The sequence below is a fragment of the Gadus macrocephalus genome, chromosome 13, assembly GCF_031168955.1.
Source record: "Gadus macrocephalus chromosome 13, ASM3116895v1".
In the NCBI taxonomy this organism is placed as follows: Eukaryota; Metazoa; Chordata; class Actinopteri; order Gadiformes; family Gadidae; genus Gadus; species Gadus macrocephalus.
In genome coordinates this window covers 18,748,589-18,767,586 of record NC_082394.1, presented here as the reverse complement: position 1 = coordinate 18,767,586, position 18,998 = coordinate 18,748,589, and the positions used below count along the sequence as shown (strand labels likewise).

At 44.6% G+C, this 18,998-nt stretch overlaps 1 protein-coding gene across 5 annotated transcripts in view; it reads right to left on the bottom strand.

Annotated features, from left to right (window-relative positions):
- LOC132470603 (contactin-4-like) overlaps positions 1-18,998 on the bottom strand; it is a 104,303-nt gene that overhangs the window by 33,825 nt on the left and 51,480 nt on the right. For all 5 annotated transcript variants that reach the window (XM_060069341.1, XM_060069340.1, XM_060069343.1 and 2 more), the window contains exons 8-10: positions 16,381-16,520; positions 10,447-10,576; positions 8,668-8,818 (exon numbers count right to left, since the gene is read on the bottom strand). In XM_060069341.1, coding sequence (XP_059925324.1) covers positions 8,668-8,818; positions 10,447-10,576; positions 16,381-16,520 — 421 coding nt within the window. The remainder of the gene's footprint in view (positions 1-8,667; positions 8,819-10,446; positions 10,577-16,380; positions 16,521-18,998) is intronic.

Here is an 18,998-nt window from a genome sequence, read left to right as displayed (position 1 = left end):
TGGCTAGACGTGTGTCATCCACGAGGGAAGACGGTTATAAAGGCTGTAATGGCTTGTCGAAGATCTTCAGTATTCATGGACTCTGAGAAGCAACCCAAAGCCGTGCTTGCCAACTGAATAAAGAATGAAGTCTGGAACGTGCAGAAGTTTAACTTGCAATTAGTTTTTGTCCAAAATCCTGGGTTTCAAATCCTTAGGTGGTGTGTTATTGGTGTTTAGGGAACCACAACACAGTTCAACCGCACACCTGCTCATTCACAAGATTAAAGTTGTTTTTCTGACAGCTAGACCTATTGCCTTATCAAATCTCGATTTGAATGGCTCATGAAGTTGTTTAAGATTTAAGAAATATAAGATCACTTTAGCCAGATACTTTCCTGTGATACATCGAGCAAGATTGTGAGTGATTCACACTGTGCTTGGCCTGCACGTTTTAAGAATGAGAGCTCTTCTGTCTTCCTGGCCCTTGGTTCATAATCTCTGAACTCCTCAGTTCGGCAAATGTGCTGTAGAACGTTTAGGTCAAATGACCCCTGACCATGTATAGACACTCTATGGGCATAGGTGTCGATTACGGGGGGGACGGGGGGGAACTTGTCCCCCCCACTATTTGAAATATGAATTTTGTCCCCACCACTTTTAAAAATGTGCAAACCAATTGCGACTGAAAAAATCCCCACATACTCAACCGAAATCGTCGAGTCTAAAATCATGCGATAGGCGCGCACGAAGACATCATTTATTAGATAGGCCTACCTAATAAACCGTTGGAACACACAAGACCGGAACCCATAGCGACGCCGGTAAACAAACCCCGACTCTCGAGAAGCCCAATCCCTATGAGCTCCCCGCGCTACGGCCATCCGGAGGCGCACAGAGCTTTTGGCCGTGATATTATACAGCAGGGGTAGGCAATTAAAATCCTAATGGGTCCAGTTTCAAAAAAAATCCTCAAGCTTGGGTCCGGGGGTCTATCACACATTTTTTATGACCGTTGTTTTCACTGATATAGGACTGCATGTGTTTTATGTACCAACAGTCAAGGTGTGCATTATGATTCAGAGGCATATTTAGCCAATATAAGTACTTAAGGCGCTAGTAGTATCAGTGTCTGTTTGGTCAACAACTGACTATCCGCCACCGTCTCGGAGCAGATCAGGCACACAGGCTTAGAGCTGCATGCAGGCAGAATGAACACTCCTCTTTAAAAGCTCTGTTCTCACAATCTACCTTTCTCTTCTTAGAGCACGCCATCTTTCTCTTGAACTGCAATGAAGCTTTCTCTCTCAACTGAAGGCACTCTTTTCTTCTGTCAATTTTGCCGCGCTTGCGTGCACCAGTCGCACAGCTCGCAGGGCAGGCTATCATCTGATTGACTACTGGCATTATAAGGTTTAAACAAAAACATAGCCTACCATAAAGTTATAGTTAATTTAATGTATTTAACGGGTTTATAAAAGTCACCCAAACATTAGTTGTTAAAATCTCTTGGTCAAAATTATATATACCCGTATTGGTCCGAATATAAGACGACCCTGATTATAAGACGACCCCCCGTTTTTCAACACAAACATTTAGAAAAAAAGATTTGCAGACCAGATTTGCAGAACAAAGAACAGTGAATTAAACACTTGTTATATCAATGACAATAATAATAATGCCAGTAAAGGCCACGGCACTTTCAAGGCAAAATATGTACGTATGATTCAAAATTAATATCAAGCAACATTGGGAACATTTTTAAATAACATAGAAAAATACAGGCCACATATTTAACTAAACTTAACCAAAATTCGCCAAACCTCTCCTCCGATCTCTGTCTATCGCTCACACACGTCCTCTGCCCCGCTGTGTTTGCTCTCGCTGTCATCGCTCCCCAGCTGCTCCGCTTCCACCGGCTCCGCCCAAAGCGCGTTTTCTCTGACGTTTTCAAAAACTCTCCGGTCAACCTCACTGAAACGGCCACTTTGAGGACCACGGTAGGATTTGCGCTGACTGTTGACGTCTTTGAGACGTTATTTTGGTGCTCGCCATCTTCTTACGTTACACTCCGTGACCCCAAACATCTTGGCAGCTTGGCAGTTGTTACTTGACTCTGCCTTATTGACGACCATTATTTTCAAATTGGCATCATAGCTCCTCCGCTGTTGTTGATTAACCTGACCCACTTTTGAGCCACTTGTCTCTAATGGTCAGCCTGTCTTTAAACACCGGTAACGGTCTGGTTGTTAAGGACGCTGGACTACTTCTTCCCGGAACCAATTTCTGGCGCAACCTGCGGCCGCGAATGTGTATTGACATTTAAAGGGAGAGGCGAAGAAGAGAAACTGCGCTCTGAATACTAGACCCCGAATATAAGACTACCCGACTTTTTCGGACCTATTTCGATTGGAAAAAAGGTCGTCTTATATTTGGACCAATACGTATATAAAAAAAAATCGCATTATTAATATTATTGTTGCAATTGTGTCTCGGTCCGGAGAGGACGTCAGTTGGGTCCGGACCCGGACCGCGGTCCGCCTATTGCCGACCCCCGTTATACAGTATATACTATTATATTATATTATATACTATTATATATAGAGCACCAAGAGTCGCAAACGGCAACAATAACTTTCCCCTCCATGCTGCAGTTCACCCCGGACTGCACTGCACTGAGTTTGACGGTTGAACACTGATTGGCTGTTACGTTACACATGTCACTCAGTGGCCAAGCTGTTGAACGCTGATTGGCTGTCATCACGCGAAATTCGTGTCAAAGTTGAAATATTTCAACTTGAGCGAATTTGTCGCGCCACAAATCCTTGTGAACGCGCTCGCCTGTGCACGGCGAAAGTGTGGCGCGACAAATAAAAAAAAATTGCCCGATACGCGTCTATACGTTCACTTTGTATGGGATCTTGTCGCCCCGCTGCATTTGGTGTGAACGCACGGAAGAAGTGTCAAGACAGACAGCCAAAATTGACATTTTTATTCAGAAAATAGCCGGTCCTTTTGCTTCCTATAAAAAGCATGTTTGTGACACTGGATAACGATATGGATACATAATCTAGCCTGCATGTGGAGGGCCACATAAGGTAAGAAATTGGTTTACGTAAACTTTGCTGCTGGTTCTGTTTGCTCGTGATGACCTGGCCAAAGGTTACCCACGGTCCTAAGTGATTGTGATCTGATTCTGGTTGGTGCTCCAGCTAGTATGCATTGTAAGATTGCAGCTAGTAGCAGCTACACACGGTGCGATTGCTATGCCAATGTGGTTATAGTTGTTTTGTCTGATTGAGATATGTGACGACTTGGAGCCTGGTAGGCCTATCCTGACATAAATATGTTCTCGCATAACCTGTGTGATTATCCTGAACTTTAGGGGATTTTATTTGCGGGCAATTTGCTTATGAGGTTGTAACGAGAGAAGTCTACATTGGTCCTTCGCAAGTGTTTACTGGTGGTCAGGATTTGGCAGATGCAATTCTCCTCTGGGCGCCTGTTTTTTTCTTCTTTTTTTAATGCAGCATAACATATGCTACCAGCAGCCCTTGCTCGTCTTCAAAAGGCTAATGCTCAGTACCTCGTTTCATTTCGTACCCCCTTTACAGTCTGGCATTGTTTGTCTGGTAAACTTTGTTGATGTCAAGACAAGTGTTAAATTGCCAACACTGTTCTTTGTCCTGTGTGTATTAGTATTAGGCCTACATATCCCGAGCCAATACCCTGGTGTTTCCAACGCCGTTTTGCAAAACAAGCCAAAACACAAACTGTGGTTTTCAACTTTTATTGTTCGAATAGGATTTTCAACACCTGACAATACACTTTAGACTGAGCATATTGTAATGCAGCGTTGAATGGATGAATAGCTTACATAAGGGTACCCACCACTTTTCAAACCACACTCAAGCTTATGGTTATTGTCCCCACCACTTCTAAAAACAAACTGACGCCCTTGTCTATGGGCCCTATCTTGATACGGCGCAATTTACTTTCTACACTGACGCATGTGTCGTTGCTAGTTTGCAACTGGCGCGTTCTTTTCCCTCCACCGCCACGCGTCAGTAAATTAGGGAATGATCTTGCGCCCAAAGTTGCGGTCCGGCGAAAGGAGGAGGCGTGTTCTGGCGCAAACGTTCCCTGGTGCTATTTTGCAGTTTCAGAAAACAATTGTGCCACAAACCAGGAAAAACCTGGTTTAAAGTCAGTGGCGTGTTGTTCAGATTCTATTTTAATGGTGCATGCATAATGTTTGCTTGTGCATCTCGCGCTTACACTTTGCTTCTCTCATCTACCTAGCCACACATTCTTGGTAAATTATTTGGGAAAGAACAGCTGTTACAGCGGTAATAAGTACTTTTAAATCAATGCATCTGCAAAAAACGTACAGCAAACACATATTTTCTTGACACAGACATTGTGTACAAGCCCATAACTTTTAGGATTGATGATTATTTGATCGTGAGAAAACATTGTTTTACCTCAAGTGATTGTGAAAAAGAATGAATGAATGCAGGCGCACGTGTTTGTATGTGTAAAATAATTAATGAAAGCGGGCACGCATGCGTGCGTCCATCTGTTTAAACACAAGCAAACTAAACACGCAACGCAAAATCCAGTCCATGGCAATGTATATTAACGGGGGGACACATGCATATTAGGAACACAAGTCGACAACTATAATGCATACAATAGTGGTAAGAAACAATGTTTGTTAATGTATTGCGTATATCATTAAATAGAACCACAGTTACTGAATATCATATACTGTATGTGTTAAGTTTTCTTTGCCGAAATTTATTTGAGGACTCAGTGTTTTTGAAGTTGTGGAAGAAAACGCTATTCCATTCGTGAATTAGGCCATATTATTTGGCCATAAACTGAGCCATTTGAAGTTTGATATTCATGTGGTCATGCATCTGTCTCAACGGAGACTGCAAACGCGCTGTTTAAATATCAACTCGTCAGATTCAAATGCGCTCATGGCTCTTCAAGGGGATGGGAGATGGCACTCGCATTGGTTTATTGCACGTTACGCCCAAACCACACCTACGGGTAATTAGGCTACTTCAGACCAACCCTTTTTAGATTTGCACCGGGCGCAAGAGTCATTTAGGCGCCGGTAAAATAGCAACATCGCCATAGAACCGCCCACAAAGCTACTTGCGCTTGGCGCTTCTCACTTGCGTTTCAGACCGTTAAAATAGGGCCCACTGTGTTCTGATTGGTCACATTTACGAACTCCTTGAACTCTAAGTATTTTTCTTCCATTTCGTATTCTAAAATAAAAGAAGGGGAATTAGAGAAATAACTAGTTAAATGCATATTGAATAGCATGGTATGAAATAATAGTTTGGTATGAAAAAGGAACATTGAAGGAGGTTTTTAGCCTATGCGATCTGCATATTTCTACGCTTGAAAACACTTAGTCTTGCAAAGCCCTTCCAATCTGAAAGTCATGATTGCTCTCTCCCTCTGGAAAAAGATCTACGACAAATGCATCTAATTATTGTTGATTCTTAGAACGGGAGACCGCATTCCCTCCACAGCATATTTTGTCACTTTTGAATACAGTACATGTCCTTAATGGGGGAGGCGGGGGCAGCCAGAGAACAAACAAGCAAACAAACAAATAAACCAAGAAACACACAAGGCGATTTCTTTGTCAGTCTATTGGGAATTGTCCCTGATTGACGGTCCATGCTGGAGTCCACCTGTGGCTTTGTGACTGATTGTTGAACACTGCTGGGTGTATTTATGCCTGACTGTGATTGCTTGTTTCACCAGTATACTTTGTATTTTACAAAATATATTTTATATGTATTCGGAGAACATCTGTAGACACTTCAAAGCTATCCCTCGCAAGTTCCGTAGAAAGGAGAATGACAACAATAAAACAATTTAATTAGAAACCAAACTTTGCGCTTATTTGGGAATTAACTAGACAACAGAATCTAAGCTACTGTCAAGTGTCTATTGAACTTTGACACCGAACATTTTTGAAGCGGCAATCCTAAATTACTTGAAAATTGCTTGCAATTCCTTGTTTGACACGTCGACATTTGACAATAACATAAATTTCTTGCAGGCAATTCCACCACCTTTGGTTTGCTGTTCAAATTCACTTTTTTTATAAATACTTTACATTGGCAGTCTATATATTGAGGTAGTATTGCAAATGTCTTAATGTCTCCACTGCGGAAATAATAAATGCTCCCCCTAACAATATGGAGCTCTTTGTGTATCGACTACCAGCAAGACCTGCCACACAACGGAATAACTGTACCACACGGAGTTGAACACTCTTCTGGGGAAACGGGTGTTTTTTGAGGGCATCCTGTCCTCCAAATCCTGCATCAACTCACACAGACACACAGGTGTGTCCGTGTGAGTTCCCATGTGTACGTGAGTGCATGAATCCGTGTGCGTGTTGTGTATTTCTGGGAAGCGAGGGCCAGTATCATCCTGTCGAACCTGATCTGCAGCCTGCTAGTGACATATTGAAAAGCTGTTATTCATTTCTTTCTTTATATATTTCTGTTTTCCGGAGGGGGTAAACCGCGTGGCGCTCGCAGGCTCATCAGCCAGACGTGCGCTGCTCTCTCAGCTGCTTTGATACCGCTGATGTCATCGAAACCCCAGTCCCCGCAGGGTTGTCTGGGGTAGATAAGACATCCCCCCCCCCCTCCCATCCCCCTCTCCTCCCTCTCCACCCTCCCCTCCAACTGGCCCACTGCAGCTATGAAGATGGATTACCCAGCCAGTGACAAAGTCCCCCCCCCCCCCCCAACACCCTTTCCCCGTCCCTGATCCCCCTCCTCGCCTCTCCCCCGTCCTGCGAAAGCCACTGCAGAGCACTAAAGCAATTAGGGCTATTCATCTTCCATAGCGAAACCGCGGACAAAGTGCGTATGTGCTGATCGACTTTTTCTCGTCCCGTTTTTTATTTTTTGAGACCGTTTGGTAAACTCGACTCATCGGTGGAACCAAACGAGGTAGAGCAGATGTCAGGCCCCCACCAACCCCCCTACCCACCAGGCACCTCGCACACACTTGTGCAAAACAGTGTAAATAAATAATGTGATTACGAACGACTCTGTGACGGAAGGTGCTTACTTGGTCTGGTTACGCTGCTCATGTGTAAAAGGGCCAGCACGGAGCTGGCGATGTCATCCGTTTATGCCCTGTCGTCTATGGCAGGGCTACTTTGAAATACTGTGACCATAGTTTTGGTCGTAGGACCGTGAGACATAAGGGCTGATTGAGTGATTTAGTGCAGTGAATGGAAGACTTTTATTGTGAAATGATCGGTTTATCAGCATGTTGTAGAATTCTGGGCATTCCACCATTCTAGAATGTAGACATGGGATTTGTTGGCTGCCAGGCAGAAAGCTTGACCAACGCACGGCTTCACTCCAGCCCTGGGGATGATTTTCATTTAATTAGCAGCAATGCAGCCAGCAGCATTCCAGGTGGGTTAGGGCCAAATATATGTAATTAATACGGCTGTAATGTATCGCTGGAACGACAAATGGCCCATTAGCATGAGAGATGTTGTTTAAGAAAGCTAGGGGTAAGAGATCCAGGTGGGGATAATTTACACTGAACCGTTCCAGCTCTACAATAGCACACCGCCCCAAAGGGACACGTAAGCAGCAGGCATTCACAAATTTACATTCGCCACGGACATTGGTATTTCATCTCATCACTCAATAGAAATAAAGAGCGCAGCCGTTACGGCAAAATATAACATAAACAGACCAAGGTGGAGTCCAAAGAAGTCCATGCCAGACCCAGGCTTGATCTCTGATGGAGGAGACAGAGGACAGGTGAAGGGCATCCCAACTGAAGGGAAATGCAAATGGCCTCCCTCCACTTTGTTTGACAAGCAACAACACCGCTTTGTGTAATATGCAAAGCCTGCCGAGACACTGGGCACACACGTCTTGCTGTAACGGTCCTGCCTCACCGGTGACACCTAATGGGTGACCCCTGTCCGCATCAGAGCTGTTCGGCCATTCACTCTCGCATAATGCAAACATGTGCGTGTAAGCCACATGCTGACACGCAAGCAGATACACTCCAGACACAAACACATACACATACATTGATATCACACACACACACACACACCAAAATACACATGCACACACGCTCGCACGCACACTCGCTCGCTTGCTCGCGCACACACACACACACACGCACGCACGCACGCACGCACGCACGCACGCACGCACGCACGCACGCACGCACGCACGCACGCACGCACGCACGCACACACACACACACACACACACACACACACACACACACACACACACACACACACACACACACACACACACACACAATCCACATGCAGTGACCCATCCGCCCTGCAGAGATGAAACAGTTCTCAATTATAAACTGGGCTGCTTCCAGCTCCCTGTCCTATTGGTCACTACTAAAGTATGCATAACATGAGACCAGGTGCATACGCATCCATGACATGTCCAATATACAGTTTCAGGGAAAAGTTCCAAGGCCGATGATAATCCAAAAGTCCTTATCCACATGCTCATAAAAAACCTACCACTCATCTTCCGCCATCCTCATAACAGAAACACGAGTACGCTAGAAGGGCTATATGGCAATTTATGCTAGGGAAAGCTACTGAATACAGATGTACTTGTAGTCCCCGGTTACCTGTTACTCTCCCGGAGCGGCTCGGCAGTCTTCTTCCAGGAGATGATACCCCAAGGAGACATCTTTGGCTTGCACTCGATGAGCACGTCTCCCCCCTCCTTCACCAGCGTCTGGCTCCTCACCGGGGTCGAGCCGAAGTCCGGAGCAACGGCTGGAACGAGATCACGGCAGGAGTGAGAAAGGGGTTCTCGTTCTTCCACTATCACATCCATTATTTCTATCTTTCTACCATTCTTTCTTTCTCTGTCTGTCTATTTGTCTGTCGGTCTGTCTGTGTCTTTTCCTTACCTGTCTGTTGGTCTTTCTTTATGTCTGTCTCTCTGTTTTCCTGTCTATCTTTATTTTTCTTCGTTCTCTCTTTACAATCTACCCTTTTTTAGGGATCCATATATAGATATTTAGCACATACACCACACATACAAGACCGTGCAGCTTAAGAGATAACATATTAAATAATGATATGTTGTTGTGTGTGTGTGTGTGTGTGTTTGCAGATGTTTTTGTGTTTGTATGTGCCGGTGTGTGTGTGTGCGTTTGCATGCGTGTGCATGTGTTTCATGTGTGCCGGTGTGTGTGGTTGTGTGCGTGTTTGCATATGTGTGTGTGTGTGTGTGGGGGGGGGGTGTGTGTGTGTGTTTGTGTGTGTGTGCATATGTGTGAATACGATGCTTAGTCTAAGTGGCAAAGGGAGAACGTTGCCTGGCACTCTCTTAATGAACACATATCATTCAGCCCGCAGTAAAGCAAGTGAGGAAAGATGTCTTTTGCTCTAGTGTTTCCTTGACGATCCACTCCACCTTATTATTCCTCAACGCTATTAAACAAAACACCACACAATGCATCGAGAGCAGGCCACTGTTCCCTATCGGGAAATAGCACCTCGTAACGTATTTCAGACGCATGGATGGTTGCTAACCATTACCGGTTTCCGCCACTTAGGCCATGCAGCGTAGTGCTAGTAAGCTCTTAAGCTTGATTCCAATCAGTGGTACTCCAATGGGGAGGTGACCGTGGAGTTATCAGCAGCAGCACTAAAGTAAAGACGGAAGGCCTTAAGAAGGAGCCTGATGAGGCCAAGCCCGTTAGAGTAGATCAGCTGGGACTCCACTTCCCAGTGAACCCGGGACATTCATCTTATAATTAATGTTTTTCAATTAGGGTCCAATGAAGAGGTGGGCCAAGGACCGCTCCCCGGCTGCACCACGGAGCAAGACTTTTTACACCTAATATATAGACACACACACACACACACACACACACACACACACACACACACACACACACACACACACACACACACACACACACACACACACACACACACACACACACACACACACACACACACACACACAAGCTAACACGTCTTCATACATACACACACACATCCACACACACCAGCTCACAAAAACACATGCCCATACCAGCTAACACACACACACACACACACACACACACACACACACACACACACACACACACACACACACACACACACACACACACACACACACACACACACACACACACACACACACACACACACACACACACACACACTAACACACACACATGCTAACAGCTCACGTTGAGTCACAGGCGATCGCTGGCTCATCCATTCACCCTCTCACTAACTTGTTCACTCACTCCCGTGGTCACTCCGTCACTTGCTTGCTCCCTCAACAACTCATTGATGTAGGTGGGCACACACACACGTGCACATAAACATGCAAACACTAGCACATCCGGGACGCACACACAGACGCACACACATCTTACCTATGACTCGGAGCTCTGCGTTGGAGTAGACCTCGCCGTGCTTGTTTCCTGCCACGCACTGGTACATCCCCACGTCAGCCAGGGTCAGCCGGCTGATGGACAGGGCTCCGTTGGCTACCTGCACGCGCTCCTGGGAACACGCACACACACACACACACAGACACACACACACACACACACACGTACACACGCACACACACACACACGTACACACGCACACACACACACACACACACACGTACACATGCGCACGCGCGCGCACACACACGGACAGGGACACGCACACACACACACACACACACACACACACACACACACACACACACACACACACACACACACACACACACACACACACACACACAGACACACTCACACACACACACACACGTACACACGCACACACAAGGACAGGGACACGCACACACACACACACACACACACACACAGGGACCCACACACCCACACAAACACACAAGCACGCACACACTCACACAAATGGAAACACACACACAAAGACACATCTTTAATAGGCCTCCCTCGTTCCCAATACACACTGCTCATCTGCATAGCAGCAGACGGTCAGTGTGCCGCTGAATTACAGGCTGGAGGTGACAGACGCGGCCATAAATCTAGGTTTTTCATCACTAATGGAGGAAGAGGCTAGGCCAGGGTTGGAGGCAGACGCGTGAGGAAAATGACCCTAATCAATCTGCATGTTTATGAGAGTGAAATAAAAACCCCTGCCCTATTTTTTATCTGCGAGCGCGCCGCGGGGCCCGCCCAACCCCTGCAGCAGGTCCCCGGTAGAAGGGGCCGGCGGGGTGGGGAGAGAGGGGACGTAACACCTGAGCTACATGGCATTGGGAAAATTGCTTTTCTGATAGGCATGCCCCTATACATACCAAGTGCTGCTGGCTCGCACTATACGTGCGTGCTCTTTAGCTCCGCTTCGGCGGGTTCTGAATGGGGGTCTTCTATGTCTTCTCAGGTGTCAACAGGGACCCACATATAAGGAAACAGGTGGGGGGGCCTAATGAACTAGAAGGAATCAGGGCTCATCACTTTCTCCTCCTCAGCCCCCATATGCTAACGTGTAATGGCGTTATTAAAAACACCTTGAGTCGCTGTATTTACTTCACGGTGGAGTGGCTTGCGGGGTTCGCCACGTCGCCTTCTCTCAGCCCATCAACCTTTAGTGTGTGTGTGTGTGTGTGTGTGTGTGTGTGTGTGTGTTTCTGTGTTTTGTACGTGCGTGGGTCCCTGCCCTTAATGTCATTAGAGCAGGTTTCCATGGAGGTGCCAGAGCAGCTCTGCAAACGCCAGTCACCGGGGATTTGCGGCACTGTCATGTGAAAAGAAAGCCGGCCGCTGACGATCACCAGCTAATCCTGTGCGTGTTTGAGCAGGTCTTGCCGCCATCAGCGAGGTGGGCGTTGGACGGGATGTTGAAGGGGCAAACATTCCTGCTGGCAAGGCCAGCAAATTGGTGGCATACATCAGTCGGCGCATGGAAAGTGCTCCAGTTTACGGCCCGCTATTAATTAAGCGTGACGTTCCTCTCAAATCAGCAGTTTTCATGCGGGGGACCTCAGGGTACCATCTGTACGCCTTATGCCAGCCCAAAGTGATTGGCAATGTCATGCGCCCGCTACTCAGGGTTACTACGTTTGATGAAGTGCAGCATAAACAAATGCAACAAGAGATAACATTAATGCATGGCTGTTAGCTACGCCCTTTGGAGTGGCGGCTTCAGTCCTCGGGGAGCGACGTCGCAGTCAACAAAAGGTGGAGAGGTGTTAGTGACGCAGACGCTGTGTTCACTCGGCAAGGTAGATGGATAAATATAGTGGTTGTAGCTGAGGGGAATTGTTTTTAAAGGTTTGTAATTATTATTTGTTTTCAGTCTTAACAGACGTTACTTTATAATAGCACAGGGCTATGTTACATGGTGCGTATTCATTTGATGTGCTTGGAACATTACAACAACAATCAAGCAATCAAGCGAACAATCAAACTAGCTGCTGATGGACTTGATTGCTTGATTACGTTTTCTGTTTTCTGGCGGGATCTGAATTGATGGACTCCAAATTTCTACCATTCCATATTTTATTGCCCGAAAAAAGCTGCGTGTCCCCATCGCCTCACGCTCCACTTAACGGACTAAATCCTGTTTCACGCTGGAGTTTCTCTTCAATTGCACGCCTAATCCATCCTGCAGCCATTGCCAATAAAGATACATTCGCTTCGGAGTGTGGAGTGAGGCTTTCGCCTAGCAGAATCTCAACTACAGATCAAGAACACTGGAAATACCATGAGTGCATTCGGCTAAGTGTTGACATTGTCAGGCACGGACTAACACAATAAATGGCTTTCACTTGAACCGATTCGATTCAAGAGGACACAGCTGAGGCCTCTATACAAAAAAACGTCTTAGTGGAAATGCCATGATCTGAGCTAGCTCTGCTCCCATGAGCTAATTGGGTCCAGACCTCAAGCAGCTCTTAAGGCCGGAATGCTACACGGCATATCAACTGCCCTTCCACTTCCAGAAATGTTATTACTTTTGGTTTTTGGTTTTTATACAGTCATGTGAATGCACTAATGTGTGTTTTCAAAGTTATGGAACTACATCTTGCGTACTTTCTGCCTATGTACAGATCAAGGTGCATTTCATCTCACAGCTCTCTCAGATTCAGCAGTCCTAGTATGATATAGCAGAACTCCTGGGGTCACGAAGCCTGGGATGGAAACCAAAAACTGGAAGGGGCAGAGATTCCTGTTTTGTTACGGATATACAGAATTATAATAAGTGTATTTCTATTGTGCTCAGTCTACACAGTGTTTGAAACAGCAACAGACACTCTTCTACAGTTTACTAGTGCTGGTGTGTTTGTGTTTGCCATTTAAGGTACAAACATACAGATCCCGGCCTCCGACTACATAATTGGCCAAAACAGATATGACGCGAACCAAAGTGAAAGCCCTGTTTACTCAGATTCCAGCAGACTTTACATCTAAATATGGTAGTTTATTAATTACCTTGGGGTTATTTAGTTGTTGTAATATGAAGGAGCAAAAATGACAGCGAACTATCTGACAAGCACTGAATTGCAGATCAGACAGAACTCACTGCAGGTATGCATTGAGTCAATCTCAAGGTGAAAAAAACAACAAACAAATGGACAAAATCAGCCCAAGCCGGTTGTTCCCCAGTGAACAACAATCAGAAAGGCCTAGATTGATTTCCTGTAATGAACAATGCCACACCCCCTTCTCCTTATGTCCCTAGCTTACTGCCCTTTCCCTTTCCCACTGATTAAGCAGCTGTGGTTAACTACGGCATTTCAAACAACGTAACACCTTTGCTGATTAAGTCATTCAGCCATGTATTCTGGATTTCAACCTTTTTGTTGTGATCGTTTGTCTAAAAAAATACTTAATGTGTCGCCGCTGCGGGTGACCTTGTATGGCACTCTAGGGGAGACGTTTTCAATCCAGTATGGGGGGTGTGGGCTTGGACTCCATGTGGGCACGATGGAGGTATGTTGTGGATAGGTAGATTCAATGTTTACATCATGTGTATATGATGGGGATAGAAGTAGATACAGTGTCAATACGATCTGGAAACTACGGCCCTGTTTACACGGGAAAACGCAGATATTTCCACGTGGTTTGGCCTCTCATTTACACGAAAAACCCTGTTTTTTAATCACAGAAAACGATTGTTTCTAAAAAAATCCGGCTAAAGTGGAGATTTCTGATAACGCTGGTTATGTGTTGTCGTGTCAACTGGGAGAAACTGGGTTTTAGGTTCTCAAGCGTCACATTATGCGACAGAAAATGCTTAACGTCATGTGAGCGCCCACTGTCTGTGCACACGAACGAACTTCGCGCCATATAGGGGGATTATTTGTTTATCAACACGGCGGATGCGCCCGCAACATGATCGCAAAAAGAAAATTTGTTTGACCGGTTGCCATGGTTATCTCTGTGTGGTTAATTTGCAGTTGCAGTGTTAATTAGCGATGTTTTCAGCTTACTGTTACATTAAACTGTAATCAGAAAACGCGGTTATATGCTATAGACCCTATAGTATCTGTGGTATAAAGGCTGGTACGAATTTCAAATTATAAATATGTACACTTTATGTTGAAAGTATATACTGTCGCGATTCCCATTGAATCGAATGGCGCGTTGATTGTTCTTCAAAACGAGAGCCGGTAAATTGTGAAAAATGAATTAAACTGTTATTTTGAAAGGAACAGGAAGTCGCTCGTGTTATTCGTTGTTGTTGATTCAGAGGATTCTGATTGGCTTGCGTGGCTTTATCCTTCCCCTACACTGCCGCCCATAGGTTTGTCAGAGTTATAATGGCGCTCAACGGCGTATTTATGCGGGTTGATGTAAAGGACAACTTTTTTGAAAACGATGTTGTGTGCACAATGTTATTTTTTAAAACGGAGGGGGGGAAATATTTGTTTCTCTAAATACCCTGCTATGTATAAACGTGGCCTTAGTGTGTGTAAAGGATACATGATGTGGATATGATGGGGATAGAAATAGATACATTCTCAATACTAGCACCTCAAGTGCTTACATTGTGTACAATGTAGATTGTATATGGCGGTTAAATTGTAAATAACGTGTGGGTATCACATGTATAATCAGGATACAATATGGAAACGATGAGAAGATAATGTTTTTACAATGTGTTGGATGTCTGAGGAATAACATTGTGATGTTGGGTCATTTGCAGTTTAGATAGATGTCCGAGTGTCTTTTTTTTTGACACATTTCAGCACTTCAAATATAAATGTGGTCTTTTTATAATGCCAAAATAAATAAACATAATTGGTAACAAAACAAAACAACACAATGTAATCAGAAATAAAAAATAATCAAATAAATCAAGGACAGCCAATGATTTCTCCAATTGTTTGATTATTTTGTCATGAGAAAGAAGGCCAAATGTCCCTTCATGAGAGATTCTGTGTGCAGCACAGCCCCTGGTAACAATAAAATGAGCTTTGTTCACTCCTACTACATAACATTACATCTTAGAATTGATCGATCCCCTCTGGTGTGTTTGTGGCCCTTTTTGCATAATGAAGGAAATTAACATAAAGCCTGTTTATTTATCAGGTCCAAGCTGTGCCTGAGTGCCCACCATCAATCACCTGGAAATGCCAGGAATAAAGCAGCCAATGGCGACGAAGGGGGAATATTAAATCGCGTTGCTAAAAATGTCATAATGAATACTCCCACAGAGTTCTACATTATTCGCTATTTAGTTAGTTATGAACTCGTGTGCATACCGTAATCATAATGTAGCGATCTCTCACAAGAGCGTGCCCATAATGGGAATTGTTCTTGAAGTACTGCAGTGCAGAAATTAATCCTGGCAACAGAGAGTGTGCTAGTCGTGAATCGTCCATGTGTTTTCCTCGACTTGGGTGACACAGTGTTCATAATAAGTGCTCTCTAAAAGAGTACAGCTTTTACACCCAGTTTGAGTAGCTCCTAAATCACCAGGCTTTAGAGCTGCACTAGCATGACAGATTTGGCCAGCTTACAGTTTAGCCAATTAATTGGTCGAGGCATTACAACAAACACACAGCCTAAACGTTGTTTTGTCTTGGCCTGAGTGTATCACGTTGGGGCGTTTCCTCCACATGGAACAAGCAAGTGTGTTGTGAAGTAGAATCACTACGTTGTAATTAGGAGGCATGGAAATGCTCCAATGGGCAGCAGCAGGCTTTGCCGCGACAACGCCGGGCTCCTCGTTATAATGAAGGGATCCTCGGAGCAGTGAGCGGAGGAACAATGTGTTGTGTCAGAAGCGCTGTCATCAGACTGAACACTGCAAAGCAGTGGCGGGGCGCGTTACGGCGGATTATAACACAAAAGGTGGCTCCGGGAGATGTGTCTTACCTCTGTGGGCTCCAGGTTCTCTCCGTTCTTCATCCACCTATAGGAGGGCTTGGGCTTCCCAGTCGCCTTGCACTCCCACACCAGCGAGTCGTCGATGGACTTCTGGACGTCTTGGGGTTTCTCAATGAGATGAGGTGGAGCTGTGAAGTGAAGAACGTATGTGTGGGCGTTACATTACAAAGAAAACCAATCGACGTGCAGAATCATTATATATAAGGCAGGAAATAATTGTTTCCGTTTTGTATGATTACGTCTGCTTTGCAGAGCCAGGTCATCGTCAGATTCAAGTTAAGTATCGATGTTATTCTCATTACAGCAAACTGTTCAATCTTAAGAAGTTCACAGTGCGCCAATGCACCAACAACAGATATGGTGCCTCAGACCTTAATATCTTGCCATGGCCTTTCGTCCACTCAATAGCATTTGAGTAAATAATGGTGCAATTAGACGGGAGCCAACATTGATTTCTAGTATGCCACGCAAGTAACTCAAGGCTAACTAAAGATTTAGCACACGTGAAAAAAAGAAGCACAGGGAGGAGTGGATGGATGTGAGAAGGACTTTGTCGACGTGTTGGTTCGTTGGCCATCGAGCTGCAACACTACAAGGCTGCCCTGGGAGTGATGGCGGCCTCGGTCCTCTGTCTCTCTGACTTTACCTATAATACCACACTCAAGGACTGACCTTTGCAGTGACCCCTCTGTAATTGTACATACAAATCTCCCACAAATTGGCTGCCGCTACACATCTCAGTTCCTCAGTAATGGAATACAAAGCCAGTGAACTTCCAGCACTAACTATTTATGCCTGAGGTGGATCTCCGACGTATGCTCTGTATGTATATTATTCTGTATGTATATTATTATATTATATTATTCGAGTTTGGCTAGAATAAAAAAACAATATATATATATATATATATATATATATATATATATATATATATATATACTGTATTTTTATTTGTGAGGTGGAACACAATTAAAATGACTACAAGAAAATTAATAAAGGGCAGGTAGCCGGAGAGATGTAACAAAAATAAGTAAGATGTATGGGTTTAATATCCAAAAGATAATATATTTTGTGTTTATTGTTAATGGAACTGAGCCCATTCCTAACTAAAGTCCTTAAAATATAACTATTTTCTGTATCGATACAGCAATAGCTGTTACAAAATATTACAAATGTTACAAATTTAGATTGGGCTGATATGCATCCCAATGAACCAAAAATGCTGAAATGATACTTAACAGAACAATTAAAGTCACTTACTAAATTGTAACAAAGCAGGCTGAGCAAATGTATTAACTTGGCCTTTTGCAGCACTTTCATTGGGTTAAGAACAAACACACATCTTGTTCACTAAAATGCATCTCTGTTTGTTTTTGTGTATTTGTGTGTGTGTGCATGTATGCATGTGAATGTGTGTGTGTGAGTGTGTACATGCATCTGTCAGAGAAGACAATTTCTCTGAAAGTCCATTATCCCCCCCGACCATTAACCATTAACCATCCCCTCAAAGCTGCCAAAGTCCCTCCCAGCAAGACCAGTCGGCCCTTCACTCTATAGGGGCCCTCACTCTATAGGGCCGCTGGTCGATGATTATTCTGCATCTCTCTCCTTGTCAGTCAGGGCCTTCCATGCCACTCTCTATCTCTTTCACCCTTTGGCCAATGCGTCTCTCTCTCTCTCAGCCTTTGGTTTGAACACTTCAGGTCTCACTCAGCGGTCCGGCCCGCCAAATCGAGGTGGGCAGGCCGGATCGGGATTCGCACCCCACGCAATCAGGGCCGAACGCCAAGCCCGGCTGAGGAATGGTAATGCCCTGTTATCGGCCGTATAAACGGCGCGACAGGACAGAGGTAAGTCCAGGAAGAGCTAAAGGGAGATAGTGAGATAGCTCAGCTGCCCCACGGAGCTGTGCTGGGGTTCTTTCACGAGTGAGACTCTATTAACTAGGTGACTGCTTTCTTTTCTTTTCCCTTTGCCTTTCTTTTTTAAAATGTTCTATTTTCTCAGCCAAAATATTAGATATCCACCAGCCCTTAGGCTATATATAAGAATAGTTTCAGGCTAGTCAAGTGATGAAACCTCCTTTTAGCAGGTACAATCCATGTGGGACCTAAAGGTTGCAGTATGGAGGCGGTGGACGTCAATTGTCTTGTTTAAATTCCCATTGATACACTAGTTATTTTAGGCGTTGTTGTGTACAGTATGGTTTAGTCCCTATTATCCAAGTTTAACCTCAATTTATTTATATTTTCTAAATAACATTTCTATCTTTTCTTTTACATTTTCTATCTATTTATTCACCTCTCTTTTGATAATTTGCATCACAGGACATCACCTCAAACTTCTATTAACCTTATATTTTCAAATAAAATGCCTGACTGCAGGTTTCAGGAATGTCACTAACAGGAGCAACAAATCGATGTTCGCCAATGGCTTACACCGCAGACAAATGTCTCCCGGGCGGAATTCAAAGAGAGTTCCAAAATAGATTACAGATTTTTATCACTTGGTGCACACATAGCGCCACTGAGGGAGTAGGAGGGAGAGAACGAGTGAAAGAGACAGAAAAAAAGGAAGGACAAAAAATGGCCTGAAACCAAATAAAA